Genomic DNA, 16,131 nt, shown 5'->3' with positions numbered 1-16,131 from the left:
GGGACATCTATGGGGGTCTGGTACCAAAAAACACATCTGATCCTTGTCCAGACTTGGGAAGGTGACTATGGTGCACAAAGTTCGAGACGTATCTCTCCCAACACTCCTGTTTAGGTCTTTGTATAAGCTGGAGAACGTGTTCACGGAGCCATTTCAAGAAGCTCTAGGGAACGGTGCCACTTATGTCACTGAATATCTCGCCAAAATTATTAAATTGCTTCAGCAACTTCCGGTGACCACTGATAATAACTGATGATGGTCGAAGTAGAGAGGATATAAAATTTAGACTGGCAACGGCAAGGACCATTTCTGAAGAAGAGAAATTTGTAAACATTGAGTATAGATTTAAGGGTCAGGAAGTCTTTTCTAAAAGTATTTGCAGGGAGTGTAGCCATGTATAAATGTGAAACACAGACGTTAAGTATTTTAGATAAGAAGAGAACAGAAGCTTTCAAAATGTGGTGCTACAGAAGAATGCTGAAGATTAGACTGGTAGATCATGTAACTAATGAGGAGGTACTGAATAGAATTGGGGAGAAGAGAATTTGTGGCACAATTTGACCAGAAGAAGGGATTGGTTGGTAGGACATGTTCTGAGGCATCATGGGGTCACCAATTTAGTATTGGATGGCAGCATGGATGGTAAAAATCTTAGAGGGAGACCAAGAGATAAATACACGAGTCAGATTCAGAAGGATGTATGTTGCAGTAGGTACTGGGAGATAAAGAACCTTGCACAGGAGAGAGTAGCATGGAGAGCTGCATCAAACCAGGCTCTGACACCACAACAACAACAACAACAACAACAACAACGACAACAACAACAGTATATAAAGGTTAATAGTGTTATATGCAAAGTTAGATAAGCATGGTAAATATAAATATGAATATATTAGCCCTATTTATAAGCTGTTGTTAGTCTGATTTACAGAAGTAGCATTTAGTGGCGACAATAGCCCATTATCTGTAACTTGTCTTGTACCATATCCCTTGGTAGATGATGGGAATTGTGGAACATGATGTGTGAACAAATAAATGAATGAGAAGAATGATATGACTGAGGCCAGATTATATTCTGGATATATGAATTGGCTACTAAGAATACAAGGACTCAATCTGACAAACAGAGCTAATTAATGTGAATGTTGAATTTAGTATAGTAATATAAAGTGACAATGTATGTTCTGCAAAATGTGAAGTATTAAACCATCGTATTTCAGATATCATTATCTTTAAGGACAAACTTAAACATAACTTAGAACTACTGGTTTGAGAATGTGAACTGTCTTATGACTAGAATCAGTATCAAATATTATTGCACTATTGCATAAATATACTTACAAAAACTTCCAAGAGACTCAGTAACTTCCAAGTACTTTAAATTTGCTGCTTTGAGTATACAAAATGACAGACGTTGAGCTGTGGGAAGGAAACTCAGTCCAAAAAGTATCTGACCTAGTTCCTGAAAATAGAAGGAGAAAATGAAACTCTAATATTCTTTTGCTATTTGTTTTATGCTTCTTAAAGAAAATTAAACAGTGTGAGAATATAAACATGAAAACTCTAAATAAATCTGATATGCCTTGTAATTGGCAAGTCATTTATGCAACTAGTAAATAAGTCTGCAGCAATAATTTGTATTAGGAGACACAATTAAAAAAACACAAAAATCACAATTTTGACTTAAATATGGCACACTATCTCATTTCCCTGAATGTATAAAGAGAATTTCATATGTATTTGTTATTTATGCTATAACCCTGTACGTAATACTTGGGTACGTGTCATGGCACCATGTTGCTGGCATCCTACACATCAAATATTCCACCTAGAGCACTCCTTTTTATAAGCACAGTGCAGCAGCCACAAAGTGTCATATATTGCTCATACTTATTGTCAAAAACTGCATATATTAGTACCTGGATTGTTTCTATATCTGCGTGTATGTTCTCAAATGTTGTTTGGTTGTATATGGAAGAAGAATAAACTTTGGTTATGTGGCTGTTCTGCTGTTTCTGTCTTACAGTATGATATAATTGGTGATGAGCATGGTGTTCACTTCTGTGTGTGGTTGTTCCTTTGATTGTTCTGTCCATGGAGGCAGCACTGTAATCATTCACTGAGCAGCAGTAGGCTCCTACAGTTGCTATCACAAACTGACTATCCTTGCTTCCATGCCACCAGCATACTTGCCTCAGTATTCGTTTGCTAGGAACAAATTGTCAACCACAGGGTTACTGATCTGGGGACTGTTAAGAGCCACCTGCCCTCTGTCACCATAAGCTCTGGGCATGCTTCAGCAATCACCAAGTGGCATGGTGGTGAAATGATATGTGTCACAGGGAATGGGGATCTTGGCTTGACTACACAGATCATGAAGATGATAAAAACCACTATACAAAACCCTTCAATCTCAACATGTGCTGCACTACAAAGAGATGCATGACTGCTGAAATGGAACAGTTGTTAACAGGCAACCTCTGGGGAACCTGCCACACCTCAGTTGCATAATGCTTACCCAGACACTTGGGGCTCTGTCTAGATGGACTTTTATTTCCCTGGGTGCTCTTGGGACAGAGATGGAAACCTCAAAATTATCTCTTCCTCCTCCCATTGGTATGGGTGGGCCACTGGTAAGTAAATACATACAATCTAACAAGAGGTCTCAGGTAGCCAGTCCTCCAGATTCAGTTAACAATAACAGAATTCATGTTGATTACAGAATGGGTTTCTAATAGGTAAACTGAAGCAGGACAGATTCAATAAAGCTTCACTGTTCTGCATCCAAAAAGGTTTAGAGGGCATTGCTGGAACTTTAAAATCTGTCAAGCACTTGCAAAATGGGACCCTGTTGGTAGAAGTATCCAGTTCGTAATAAGTACAGAACCTCCGGAAAGTGTGATGCCTCAGGGTGTATGCAAAACACTTAAACTACAGCAAAGGTGTTGTGCCATGCAGGAGTATTCCTGACATTCCCAGAGAAGAACAGAAAGCTTAAAGAACCCAAGAAGGCATTGTTGATGGGAAAAACACTATGAAATGGGTGGATGATGATCAAGTGAAATCAGGCTCATTTATACTGACTTTCAACAGTACGAAACTTCCAGAACACATCAAGAAAGGTTTTCTTCACTTAGGTGTGTAGCCTTATCTCTCCAACTCAGTGTGCTGTTTTTAAGTGCCAGTACTTTGGGCACACTACTCTTGGTTGAAAGGGAAAGGCCACTTATGGTATATGTGGTGAGACCAACCACGACAAAGTCAGTCGTTCATCTCCTCCAAAGAATCTAAACTGCACTGGGGATCATCCTGTTTGGATGAGGGACTGCAGTGTCTCCCTTGATGGAAAGAAGATACAAGAAATTAAAACAGTGAAGCATATCCCATATGGTGAAACTGAAAAGATCCATAAGGGCACACAGCACCCCAAGTTGGTGAAGTTGGTTACATTATTTGCTTCTGTTCTTGATCAGGGAATTCAGAAGAACAATGCTGCTACACAAACAGAGGTTGCTGGTGTCAGCACAAGTACCTGCATTTGTCAATGCACTTGTGCTGCTGTAGTTATTTTGTAGCCTGTTCTTCCCCCAGAACTTCAGACAAGACTGCGATTGCCAACACTGTGGAGCTTCCTGCCCCTCCAAAGATTGAGTCTGGTCCACTATCCAGCACTGCCACTACCATTTCTGAGGGTGTGGCTCCAAAGGTAAAGGAAGAAAACAGTCTGATGATGTCAATGCCATCCCCTCTTGATGTCAGACTGGGGCTCTCATCTCACCCCAAGACCAGGCCTTCACCTTGTGCAGGCCCCCGTCCCCGACAGAAAGACAGGGTGAAAATGCTACCCCCGAGATAGATTGCTGCCATATTACAGTGGAACATTAAAGGATTCAAAACACATATGGAGGAACTGAAACTCCTAGCACGGGAATACTCCCTGGGCTTGTGTTTGCAGGGAACGCATTTTAAAGCATCTGATGCTACTGTACTATGGGGCTATACGCCCTATCACAAGGATATCCAGAGATATGGCCAAGAGAGGTGTTGCTGTGTTTGTCAATAATGTGCACCACTTCTCCGCTCTCCCTCTGGCTACTGACATGCAAACAGATGCACTTAAAGATAACATGTGTTTGATGATCGTTGTTTTCTTACCTCTGCAAGATGCAATTGAGTCTGAGGCTGTAACATATTTTACTGAATGCCTCCACGCACCATTCCTCCTACTGCCCTACTGGGAGATATCAATGTCCATTGTATATTGTGGGGCTCTGCCTCCTTTTGCCCTCAGGGTCAGGTTTTGGTGAGCCAAAACATGACATCTCACAAGGTTGTGTCCTCAACACAGGTACTATTACTCACTTCTGTGGTGCTACTGGGTCGTTCTCTCAGCCACTGACCTCTCTTTCTGCTCTCCCAACCTCACAGACCCAGTTCAGTGAGAAGTCATTGCTGACTTTCATTCCAGTGGTCATTTTCCACTGCACATTCACCTGGTAGTTGGGGCTCTCTCTGAAAGGATGCAACCACAATGGATGGTCAGCAGAGCCAACTGGATGCTATTCAGCCAGTTGGCTTTGTCCGAATACCACAACAGTATCCAGGAGGGGGTGAACCACATCATACGAGTGATCCACCATGCCACTGATTTCTCCATCCTGTGGTCCTCATGTCATCACAGGAGGCTACTTGTACCTTAGTGGATTGATGAGTGATGAGTGCCATTCAGTGAAATAGTGTAGTCATGTGGCTCTGCAATGATTTAAGAGTTGCCCAACAGTGAAAAACCTCAGAGCCTTTCATTTAGCAAGGGCAAAGGCTTGATGCATCATCAAGGAAGAGTAAACGTTCCTGGAGTCATATCAATCATTCGACTTGTTTTATTACAGTATGAGAAGTCAACTGGAGGATTTCCAGTAAAAGCAGTTGGTTGACTGTAGCAGTGTTGTTGAATCACAGTTGTCTCCAAACAACACCTAGAGACATTTCACAGACAATGGCAGAGCACTTTTCAGTTACTATTGCCACTGCCAGCCAGGATCCAGCATTCTGTCATTGCTGTGACACCATGAAAAGGGGTGAGTTTCACTTCAGATCCAACAATTCGGAGTCCTACCATTGGCCATTCTCCAAGTGAGAGCTGGGTTCTGTACTGTGTGATGCTCATGATGCTGTGCCCAGTCTACATCTACACAAATTACTCATGACCAAATCCGATACAGCATGCTGTGGAACTTGAAACCAGTGTCAAAGAAAGTCCTCTTACAAAGTTTTAATTCGATTTTACAGACAGGCAACTTTCACAATTCATGGAGGGGGCAATCACAATACTTCACTTCAAACTGGGAAAGGACTGAACATGTCCAGCTAGTTACCAGAGTGATACCTTAATAAGCTGTGTAGACCTTGGAGCAAATGGTTAACCATCATCTAATCTGGATGTTAAAGATCAGGCAGCTTCTAAGTCACTCTCACTGTGGATCCAGGAGATGTCGATCGACTGTTGACAACCTGACACTGCTAGAAGTGGTTATCCAGCAGGTTTTCCTATATAAACAGCATTGTGTAGGTATATTTCTTGATATCAGTAAGGCATACAACATCACTGGGAGACACAGTATTCTAGGGCAGTTCCACCAGTGGTGCTTCCAATGGTCATCATCTAATCTTCATTCAGTCCTTCTTAATAAAGCACTTGTTTCGGCACCAAGTGGGTAACATGCTGCCAAATAGTTTCAAGCAGGAGAATGGGGTTCCTCAGGGCAGTGTTTTAAGTGTCAGCTCTTTGCCACAGCCACAAACAGTATCAAGTCTATAGTAAGGAATACCATAAAATGCTTATTATCTGTGGATGATTTTGCAGCTTCCTGTTCCTCCTCCAGTATTGCAACATTGACCCATCAGCTCCAACTTACAGTAAAGGAGCTGGAAGAGTAGGCTGCAAGGACTGGTTGTGAATGTTTTGCTGAGAATAATGTCCTTGTTCATTTTAATCGCTCTTGTTGCATTTTGAGTGCAGCTTTTGGGTCTAGGTTTGACTCCAAACTGTCTCGGTTACCACACCTGAAGGACCTGAAGGCAAGTTCGCAGAAGGCACAGTACGTTTTGAAGTGTCTAAGCCACAGGTCTTGAGGAGCAGAAAGGGTACGTCTGCACCAGTTTTATAGTGCTGGACTTTTTGGGTGTTGGACTATGGGTGTTTGGTGTACGGATCAGTGAAGCCTTTGTAAATGAAGATCATTGACACTGTACACACTAAGGGTATCAGGCTGGCCACAGGCCCTCACAGAACGAGACCCATACCCAGTCTCTGTGCTGAGACTGGTGAACTGCCACTTACTATCCAGCAGTAGCTTTTCATGGTCCATCAGGTGTGCCAATTCCTCACTACTTCCACTTCACCAACATACTATACCATTGCCCGTCCAGCTATGGAATGTCTCTTAAACAATCCTCAAACTACAATGGCTGGAGGAGGAGGTTTCATTCTGCTCAATTCTGGGGTACACAGTAATTCTCAGCAACTGCTTGTGTCTGTACCTGGATTCCTTCTTTGCTTGTGTTTATGTTCTCAAATGTTGTTTGCCTGTATGCGGAAGAAGAGAAAACTGATTTGTAGTGGCCATGCTGTTTTTTTGTGTCTTACAGCATGATACAATTTACTTATGTAAGATCATGCACAAGCTGTAGAAAGTATTGTAACACCTTGTCACAGTTCACATCCATAATTCTTTTAATATTATATTTAACTACCATATATTACTTTGCACTGTTATTCTTTACACATTATATAATTGTTAACCCTCCATTAATCTGCACACACTCTTCCCCACTTTAAAGCATAGCCAGTGATGTTAACCAAGCCACTCTAGGTCAAATTATGTCACATAAACTAAAATTTCATACTGTTTCTATATTATTTGTATATGTGTGACAGTTACCAGCTCAGCATACACTGTCTTTGTCTAAGTTGCTAACTATAATTTCCTTAGATGATTAGATTAGATTAGTACTAGTTTCATAGATCATGAATACGACACTTCGTAATGATATGGAACATGTCAGGTTAATAAAAGGTGTCTATACGAGATATTACATTACACAGAATATTACATGACACTTAATATTTGTTATCCCTTTTTTGTGTTGGGGATTGGGGTAATTACCCACTAACTATATCAAAAAATTCATCTAATGAGTAGAAGGAGATGCCATTAATAAATTCTTTTAATCGCTTTTTAAATGCTATATGGCTATCGGTCAGACTTTTGATGCTATTAGGTAAGTGACCAAAGACTTTTGTGGCAGCATAATTTACCCCCTTCTGAGCCAAAGTTACATTTAACCTCGAGTAGTGAAGACCATCCTTTCTCCTAGTGTTGTAGCCATGTACACTGCTATTACTTTTGAATTCGTTTGGATTGTTAATAACAAATTTCATAAGTGAATATATATATTGTGAGGCTACAGTGAAGATCTCACACATTATATCATTTTGTCAATCTGATGGTTTACTATAAGTAAGTTAGACATGGTAATATGCTGCTAATTTAAAGAAAAAAATTCACACCAATGAAACACTATCCTAAGGAGATTGTTCCGGTTAGTTACACCAAACGACACCCATTTAGCAGTAGTTCATTTATTCACCTAAACGCATGCACGGCTCACAAAGAACTGAACATGGCAGAACAGCCCAAAGACAATGATCAGAGTCCAAAGACGATGCTCAGAGTCCAAACACAATACTCAGAGTCCAAATACAACGCTCAGAGTCCAAAGACAACGCTCAGAGTCCAAAGACGAATGCATATTGATGCTGATGTCGACCTCATTGACACCACATAGACATCCCCCCCTCCCCCCCCCCCCCACCGCAGTACGGAGTACTCTTGAGAGACCAGGTGGGAGGGGGGCGGGTGACTAAGGCATCAGCAGGGGTGGTCGACGTTGGGCCGGAGGGGAACACATATCACCAGGTGGCAGGGAATGGTCGAGGTTGTGTCATGAGCACTGGATGAAGAGAAACACACAACGAACAGTGTATAATCGTACAGTATTATTGAGATGTCATGGATTATGTCCGGGGGGACGGGGGGACAGGCACAAACACCTTGAGCGAGGGCACATTCTAGATGGGGGCGGGGGGGGGGGGGGGATGAGAAACCTTGACAGGGCAAGGCAGGCGACGGTGGAGAGGTCGAAGGGACTGGCGGAAGGGCCCGGCAGCGAGGGCATGATTGTAGGTAAGCTCGACGTGGGGAGCATGTGGTCACTCGACGGAGTGCATGATACCAGAGTAGAGGGCGAGGTCGAGGAGAGCTTGACGATTGGAACTGGAAGTCACTCAATGGAGTGTGTGAGACTGGTGTAGAGGGCGAGGTCGGAGGAGAGCTCGACAATTGGAGCTGGAAATCACTCGATCGAGTGTGTAAGTCTGACATGGAGGGAGTGGTCGGACCGTCGTGAGCCACGACAGTGAGTGGCGTGGTCGTGGCCTGAAGGGGGGTAGAAGAAGGCTTGACATGAGCTTGTTTGTTGAGAGAGACTGTAACAGCTGAATCTTTCATCTGGATGTCATACGTGTTGGCTGAGCACCAGAGAACTCAGAACAGACCAGTATATGGAGGTTGGAGGGGAGCACGGACAGTGTCATCTCGGAGCATGACGAACTCGCAATTGTCCAGTGATATTGGGACATGAACCTTAGGGCGGGAATGGCTGGCAGGCAGAGGGATATGGAGGTTGATGAAATGGCATTTTACGCGGTCAATGAAGGTAAATCAGACTGAGGGAGAGAAGCGGAAGGGCTCACAAGTTCACCAGGGAGAACAATGTTCTGGCTGTATACGAACTCAGCTATTGTGCCTTTGAGGTCTTCCTTATGGATCATATGAATGCCAAGTAGCACAAGGGGAGGGGCCTCCATCCATAGAGAGTCGTGGAATCAAAGAGCTGCCTTGAGAGTGCGGTGCCAGCGTTCAACTAGCCTTTTACTTTGCGGATGATATGCTATGGTATGGATGTGCCGGATGCTCCAAATGTTACAAATCCTGTTGAACAGGACCAACTCAAATTGTCTGCCCTGGTCAGTCGTGATGATAGCTGGACATCCGAAACGTGATACCCACGACTCAACGAAAGCTCGAACAACAGTTTCTGCCATAATATTGGGGAGGGCGACAGCCTCGATCCAGCGAGTTGTTTGGTCGATAGACAAGAGAACATAACAAAAGCCGTTAGAGGGGGCGAGAGGGCCGACAATGTCAATATGAATATGCTGGAAACGCCCAGGAGGGATTGAAAAGGCGCCAAGGGGGGATGCAGTGTACTTGTGTACTTTGCAGCACTGGCACGCGACGCAGGAGCGTGCCCATTGCTGGCAGTCCTTGTTGACATTTCTCCACACAAAGCACTCTGCTACGAGGCGGGCGGACGCACGAACACCGGGTTGGGCTAAATTATGCAATGGGTCGAAGACAGCTTGACGGAGCATAGTTGGGGTGAGGGGGCGTAATGTGCCAGATCTCACCAGAAATGCCAGGGAAGGTGGTGTGGACGAAGTGTAGTGAAGAAGTAGAGTCTGAAATCAGGTTTTGTGTTTCCTCATCAGCAGGTTGGAGGTTAGGCAGTTCAGAGAGGTCTAGCAGCGAATGGACGGCATCGACTCATGAAAGGAAATCAGCAACTATGTTGTCAGCACCCTTTACGTTTCTGACATCGGTGCTGAACTGAGATATCAAGTCCATGTATCTGAAGCGGTGAGGAGGCGGGTCAGCTGGCAGGTTTGGTTTGGCTTCTGGGATTAAAGGGACCAGACTGCTACGGTCATCGGTCCCTTTTTCCAAAAAAAACTAAAACCACCCACAGAGAATAAAAAACGAACAACAGAAAAGGCAGCAGACGGCACAGGACAATAAATACTTAGAAATCAGAGAAAACAAATTAAAATCACACAGAGTGCGACGGTGGTTGGCCAACTATAGAGATAAAAAAAGGAAAATCCAACCACTGAGAACACATTAAAAAACACAGTTTAAAATCGGAGGCCAAAGGCCAGAATCAACACAATAAAACATAAACACTCAGATTAAATGATAAAAAACCCCTGCCTGAATAAAACACAAAACTAAGTCCACCAAGGCAGAGTCATCTGTTAAAAGGGCAGGGAGGTTTGTAATGGCCGCAGCCAGAGGTTTGTGGTCCGTTGAAACATAGAAAGGGCGTCCCCCAATGTCAGTCTTAAAATTCTTGATCGTTTCATAGACTGTGAGCAACTCCTTGCTAAATGCGGAATATTTCTGTTGTGCATTGGTGAGCTTGCGCGAGAAGAACTGCAGAGGCAAAGTTTGGCTGTCGATTGTCTGGCTAAGGACAGTGCTGATGGCAGTATCGCTCATGTCTGTGGTGATGAAAAGCTGCGCATTGGGATGAGGATGCACGATGGTGCAGGCCTCGGCAAGAAGATTTCTGAGGGCAGTGAAAGAGTCAGTCATAGCAGGGGTCCATGGAACAGGCCGAGATCCAGAAGTGGTGGTGCCTGCCAAGGTGTCAGTCAGTGGAGCCTGAATCTCCGCAGCTCAAGGTAGATGTTGGTGATGATAATTAACCGTCCCTAGAAAGCGCCAGAGCTCTTTGAATGATGAAGGTCTGGGTAGGTTTAGCATTGTTTGTACTTTCTCAGGGGGTGGTGAAATGCTGTCAGCGGAGATCTGAAAACCAAGAAATATGACAGCGGGTTAATGTAGCTGCAATTTGTCCCGGTTGGTCTCGATGCCTGCTGCCGCGAGATTGTTCATAACAGTTTCGACATGTTGAATGTTGTCCTCGATGGAAGACCTGAACACAAGAATGTCATCAAAATATGCAAAGCAGAATTTTAGGTCGAATAGCACTTCGTTGATGAAGCGTTGGCGGGTCTGGGTTGCGTTTTTCAGACCGAAGGGCATGAATCGAAACTGAAATAACCCAATCGGGGTAGTGATTGCTGTCTTCTCGATGTCTTCTGGTGCCATGGGGATCTGGTGGTAGGCTCGTTTGCAATCAATGACAGAGAACGTGGTCGCACCTGAGAGGGAACTGGTAAAGTCGGCAATGTTGGGTTTGGGGTAGGTGTCTATAACACTGTTCGACATGGATTCTATTTCTGATATTAATGCCTGTGCTTCTAGACCATTTTACCGTGGGAAATTCAAATATGTAAACAAAATATCGTTGTCAGGGATACTTTTTATGTAATATGTATATATATATGTATATTCACAATTCATGGCAAACACAGAGACGTTATAGAGAAATACGGGTATGTTGCCGCATCCAGTAGTGATAGAACGTGATAATTTCTTGTGCAACAGCAGGTGGGAAGAATCAGACATCATTAGGTTATCCCCCCGCCACACCTATGTCATTAAGACCACCTGAAACATATCATTAACTCGAACGGCGACAGCCGGTCGCTGCCTCGGTAGTAAAGCACGCCTCTTAGGGGCAGATGCATCAAGTTTACAGCAGTGGTGTTAGCCGCAATTTGTGTCAGTCTTAATGAGTGGGTGATTTGGCTGACAAGTAACTGTCTGTCATGTTTCCGAGCAAGGTTGAATTTTTTAGTTCCGGTGTGTAAACTGATTGAGCTTGGTGCTGAAGGTAAAACGACTGCTTGTTTTTACACATCAGTGTGCCTCTAGTTCCCTACTATTAATTTAATACAGGTGTATTACCAAAGTGGTATTTTTAAATTTGCAGAAATGCCACGTCGTTGTGGATGTCGATATAAGCCGGACAACTTCTGCTACAGTTGTGGGAAGATCACTTTTGCCAGAAATAGGAAGAATCTTTCTTCAGTCATAAAGAAAGCATACAAACATTACTTTGGAGTAGAGGTAGGAGACCAAGATAAAGAATTGGCACCACATTTCTGTTGTGCTACATGTTACTGCAAACTAATTCAGTGGTGGAAAAGTAAAGAGAATGTGGCGTTGTTTGCTGTTCCCATGGTGTGGAGTGAGCCTAAGGATCATGTTACTGATTTTATTTCTGTCTAGCAAAAATTCAGGGTTTTACAAACAAAAAGTCGAAGAGGCACATTGTTTACCCAGATCTGCCTTCAGCGAGAATGCCAGTGCAGCATTCCGACCACCTTCCAGTACCTTCAAGAGCTCGAGGTCAAATTCCAAGTGACAGTGAAATAAGTAGTACTGAAGAAATCACAGATGATGATTCTTTATATCACTGCTCAAGTGAGTCATCGCCACATTTGTTAACACAGGCAGATTTAAATGATTTAGTACGTGATCTAGTACTAAGTAAACAAAAGGTGCAGCTGCTTGATTCAAGATTACAAGAGTATAATCTACTGCCCCAAAGTACTAAAATCGGTGTGTTCAGGCACAGAGAACATGCCTTTATTTCTTGTTTTTCAACTGACGAAGCACTGACATTTTGCAATGATGTTGATGAAAGTGCTGAACTTCACTTATATTTCACAGGAGTGGAAACTTTTCAAAGGTGCATCGAAAACAAGTCTGAAGGGTGTTTTGCTCCATAACGGAAATAAAATACCATCTGTTCCAGTAGCTTACACTAGTTTGACAAAAGATAATTACGAATTCGTACAAAGGATGCTAAATTAATTAAAATACAATGAACACAAATGGAAAATATGTGCAGATTTCAAGGTAATTGCTATGGTACTGGGAATGCAACAAGGCTACACAAAGTATGCCTGTTTTCTTTGCGAGTGGGATAGTCGAGACCGAAATTCTCACTACGTGAAAAAGAAATGGCCTAGGCGAAGATGGAAAGTTGGCGAAAAGAATGTACAACGTGAAAGTCTGGTAGCTCCTGAATACATACTACTTCCACCGCTTCACATCAAACTTGGCCTGATGAAACAATTCGTGAAGGCCATGGATCCAACACGCTGTGGGTTTGCATATCTAGCTACCAAATTCCCCCATCTTTCAGCTGCAAAAATAAAGGAAGGAGTATTTGTGGGCCCACAAATCAGGGAGCTGCAGAAAGATGCAAATTTTGAAGCATGTTTAATTGATAAAGAAAAAACTGCATGGGACTGTTTCAAGATGGTGTTGGAAAACTTCCTCGGAAGAAGAAGAGCTACTAACTACAAAGCAATGGTGAAGGATATGATCAGAGCATATCAGGATTTGGGGTGCAATATGTCTTTGAAGATACATATCATGGACTCTCATCTGGACTACTTCACAGAGAGTTGTAGTGACGTATCAGATGAACATGGGGAAAGATTCCATAAAGACATTTCTACCATAAAAAGGTGCTATGAAGGGAAATGGGTACCTTCCATATTAGCAGATTATTGCTGGAATATCATTCAAGAGAAGAAAGATTCACAATACAAGAGAAAAAAGTGATGTGCATTACAAGGCAGTGGCTCATTGCTTGTCAATTTTCTGTAATTTCTCATGTCAAATAAATGCTTCAAAGTGTATACACAAAGGTTACTGTGCTATATGTCAGATCCCACCCTCCATTAATGTGATGAACTTATAACATCATAAAGATGTGCATTTGTTTGTCGTATTTCACCTCACGTTTGCTGCACTATATCAGAAACTGAAAAGAGAAATAAAATTGCGATTACTCATAAACTATCCCTGACAGAAAAAAACCAAAAACAGTTTTCAATTCAGCACTCAAAATAAACTAGGATCACAATATTTTTTATCAGAAATAGAGAAAAAGTTTTTTTTTTGTAGAAAAGTGAATTGTTCGTGCGTTTAGTCGACAGTAGTCTCCACACATGCGCCAGGACCCGTCTTTCTTGTGTGTCATATGTATGGGTGTAGACCAGCTACTGGCAGAAGGTTCAATGATGCCGGAGATTAGTAGTTCAGAACTCCGATTTTTAAGATGAGAGAGGCGCTCGGGACAAAGTTGACATGGTTTACTGGAGATCGGGGGACCTGGCGTGAGGCAAAACTTGTGAACTGTGCCGTTGGTGACGACGGAACTGTTGCCGGTGGCATGGGACGTGGTATGTTTACAATGTGTGGCGGGCAGGGCAGGTGAGGCGTGGTCGCAGTGTTCGGAGCCACTTGGCAGATCCGACAGGAGCAGAGGCGGCAAAGTGTCCCAGGAGTCAACGCGACAAGATGGCCACCGGCCCAAAGCAGTGGCACCGTGGTCAGGTGAGCTCGGTAGAGCTCGTGAGCCATTAGTGAGTCGATTGTCCGAGGGCGCGGCCTGTGGCAGCACGGTTGTGGGCGAAACACTTGGCACGAGTGCACTGTTTGTGTTGTCAGTGGCGGTCGCACGGCGGCACGCAGGAGCCGAGGAGCCGAAGTTGCATAGTTTGAGGTGCTGTCTGTGAGGGGTGGGGTAGGAGCTGTAAGTTCGGGAACATGTGATGCTCGTCGTGCATGCGCACTTGTGTCCAGCCAAGTGTCAAACGCTGCCGTGTTAGGAGGGTGTGGCCCTGCGGAACTGTCAGTACATTTTATGGCAGTCTTGACAGCACAGTTGCGAGGGGTAGCGGGTGGTAAACACACTGAGGCTCGATTGCTGGGATTGCAAGCAGATTCGGCGCACTTACTGACCTTGCTTCGTCCTTGCTGTAGTGTCTTTAATTCCTTTTCTGCATCGGGAGCTGGAGCTGTGTTTCGAGGAGCTGGAGGGAGAGCTCAAAGTTTTCCTTGCGTAGACAAGTAGGCAAGCGAAATGTTCAAGCTTGACAAGGCACTTGTGCGTGGTTTCCTGTAACGCCGTCGACAGAGACGAGCATGTACGGATGAGATGAGCCCAGACCAATGAGCCACGGGAGGGGGGGGGGGGAGGTTGCTTGACGGAACACAGGGGAAGTGAGTGAGTCTTGGACGGATGATGAAACACGGTGTTTCGCACTAGGGCCGGTGAAAGTTTGTGGTGTCACAAGAAGTCAATGCCTAGTATAGGTTCGTCAATTTCGCACACTAAAAAAGTCCACTCGAGTTTGCAGTTTGCAGAGAGTGAGATGACGTGGGAAGTTGAACCCGAGCACTGTAGTTTAGTTAATTCATGGTTTGCAGTGAAGTATGATGAGGGCAGATGTTCGACGATGCTAAGTACATAGGCAGCAGCGAAACATCAGCGCCTGTGTCCAGTATGAAAAGGTATCCCGATGAAATGTCTTTAATGTAAAGTCGTCAGCAATTATCCGGTCGTTCCTGGACAGAATGGAGCGGTGGCGGTGGCCGAGATTCGGTGGCGGCAGCAGGTCCGGTTACTGGAGGGGGCATGACCACGGGCGGAGCCGGTGACGTCCCAGTTGCTTGTTTACTGCTTCCCAGAGCGAGCGGAACGGTTCGCACAGCACGACCCCGGCCGCGTCCAGCCACAGGGCAATGAGCCTGAACCTGAGACTTGTCAGGTAGGCAGTGGCTGGCGAAATAGAGCAGTGATGCATCGTGTAGCTTGTTAGCAATTGTCATTCTTTGCTCGACAGGTTCAGGAGACCATTGAGCCAGAGCAAACCGGATGTGAGGAGATAGTTTATCCGACCAGATGGAGAGGAGAGCTGTGTCAGAGAATAGATCGGCGCTGACCAGGGCACGTAGCCATCTCCAGAGCTGGGTAGGTTTGTCATTGCCTAGTTGCTTGACGTGGAGCACTTGCCGTATAGCTGCCTCAGTTGGGCATGCAAGCCGACGTAGAACTGTTTTGGCTAGAGTGTACAGGGTAGATGAGTCCGGGATGTCGACCAGGTCAGCAATCAAGTCCTCCTGGACGTGCATGTGGGTGATAAGGCACAGAAACCTGGTTGACTCGTCGAGTTTGTAATGGTCGAACACTTCGTCCACAATTTTGAACCAGGTTGTTGCTCTGTTGGGATTAAATGGCGGCAGTGTCAGTAAGCGTTGTAGAATGTTCGGAAGAACAGGATGAGTTGAGTTCGTCGAGGCACTGCCAGAATTCAGCTGCTGTTGCTGTAGTATTCCAGGAGAGTGTGCCTCCAAGGGATGTGGCAACGACGGCTGTTCGGGTGGTAGTGTGAAGGTGACACGTTGTGGTTGAGCGCGATCAGTCGCGACGTGTAAGGCTGATGCGGGTGAGACACCGTAATGTGTCGATTGCGGTTGCGGAAGCTCAACATGTTGCGGGTGTATTTGGATTGATGCG

General features: G+C 44.5%; 1 protein-coding gene across 2 annotated transcripts in view; it reads right to left on the bottom strand.

Moving 5' to 3' along the window:
• The window catches only part of LOC126419261 (synaptotagmin-5-like), a 216,470-nt gene that overhangs the window by 21,622 nt on the left and 178,717 nt on the right, over window positions 1–16,131 (bottom strand). For both annotated transcript variants that reach the window (XM_050086418.1, XM_050086419.1), the window contains exon 8: window positions 1,342–1,462. In XM_050086418.1, the coding sequence (XP_049942375.1) occupies window positions 1,342–1,462 (121 nt within the window). The remainder of the gene's footprint in view (window positions 1–1,341; window positions 1,463–16,131) is intronic.

This window comes from Schistocerca serialis, chromosome 9, assembly GCF_023864345.2.
Source record: "Schistocerca serialis cubense isolate TAMUIC-IGC-003099 chromosome 9, iqSchSeri2.2, whole genome shotgun sequence".
NCBI classification, from domain to species: domain Eukaryota; kingdom Metazoa; phylum Arthropoda; class Insecta; order Orthoptera; family Acrididae; genus Schistocerca; species Schistocerca serialis.
The sequence above is the reverse complement of the archived record's forward strand: the minus strand, read 5'-3'. Positions and strand labels throughout refer to the sequence as shown.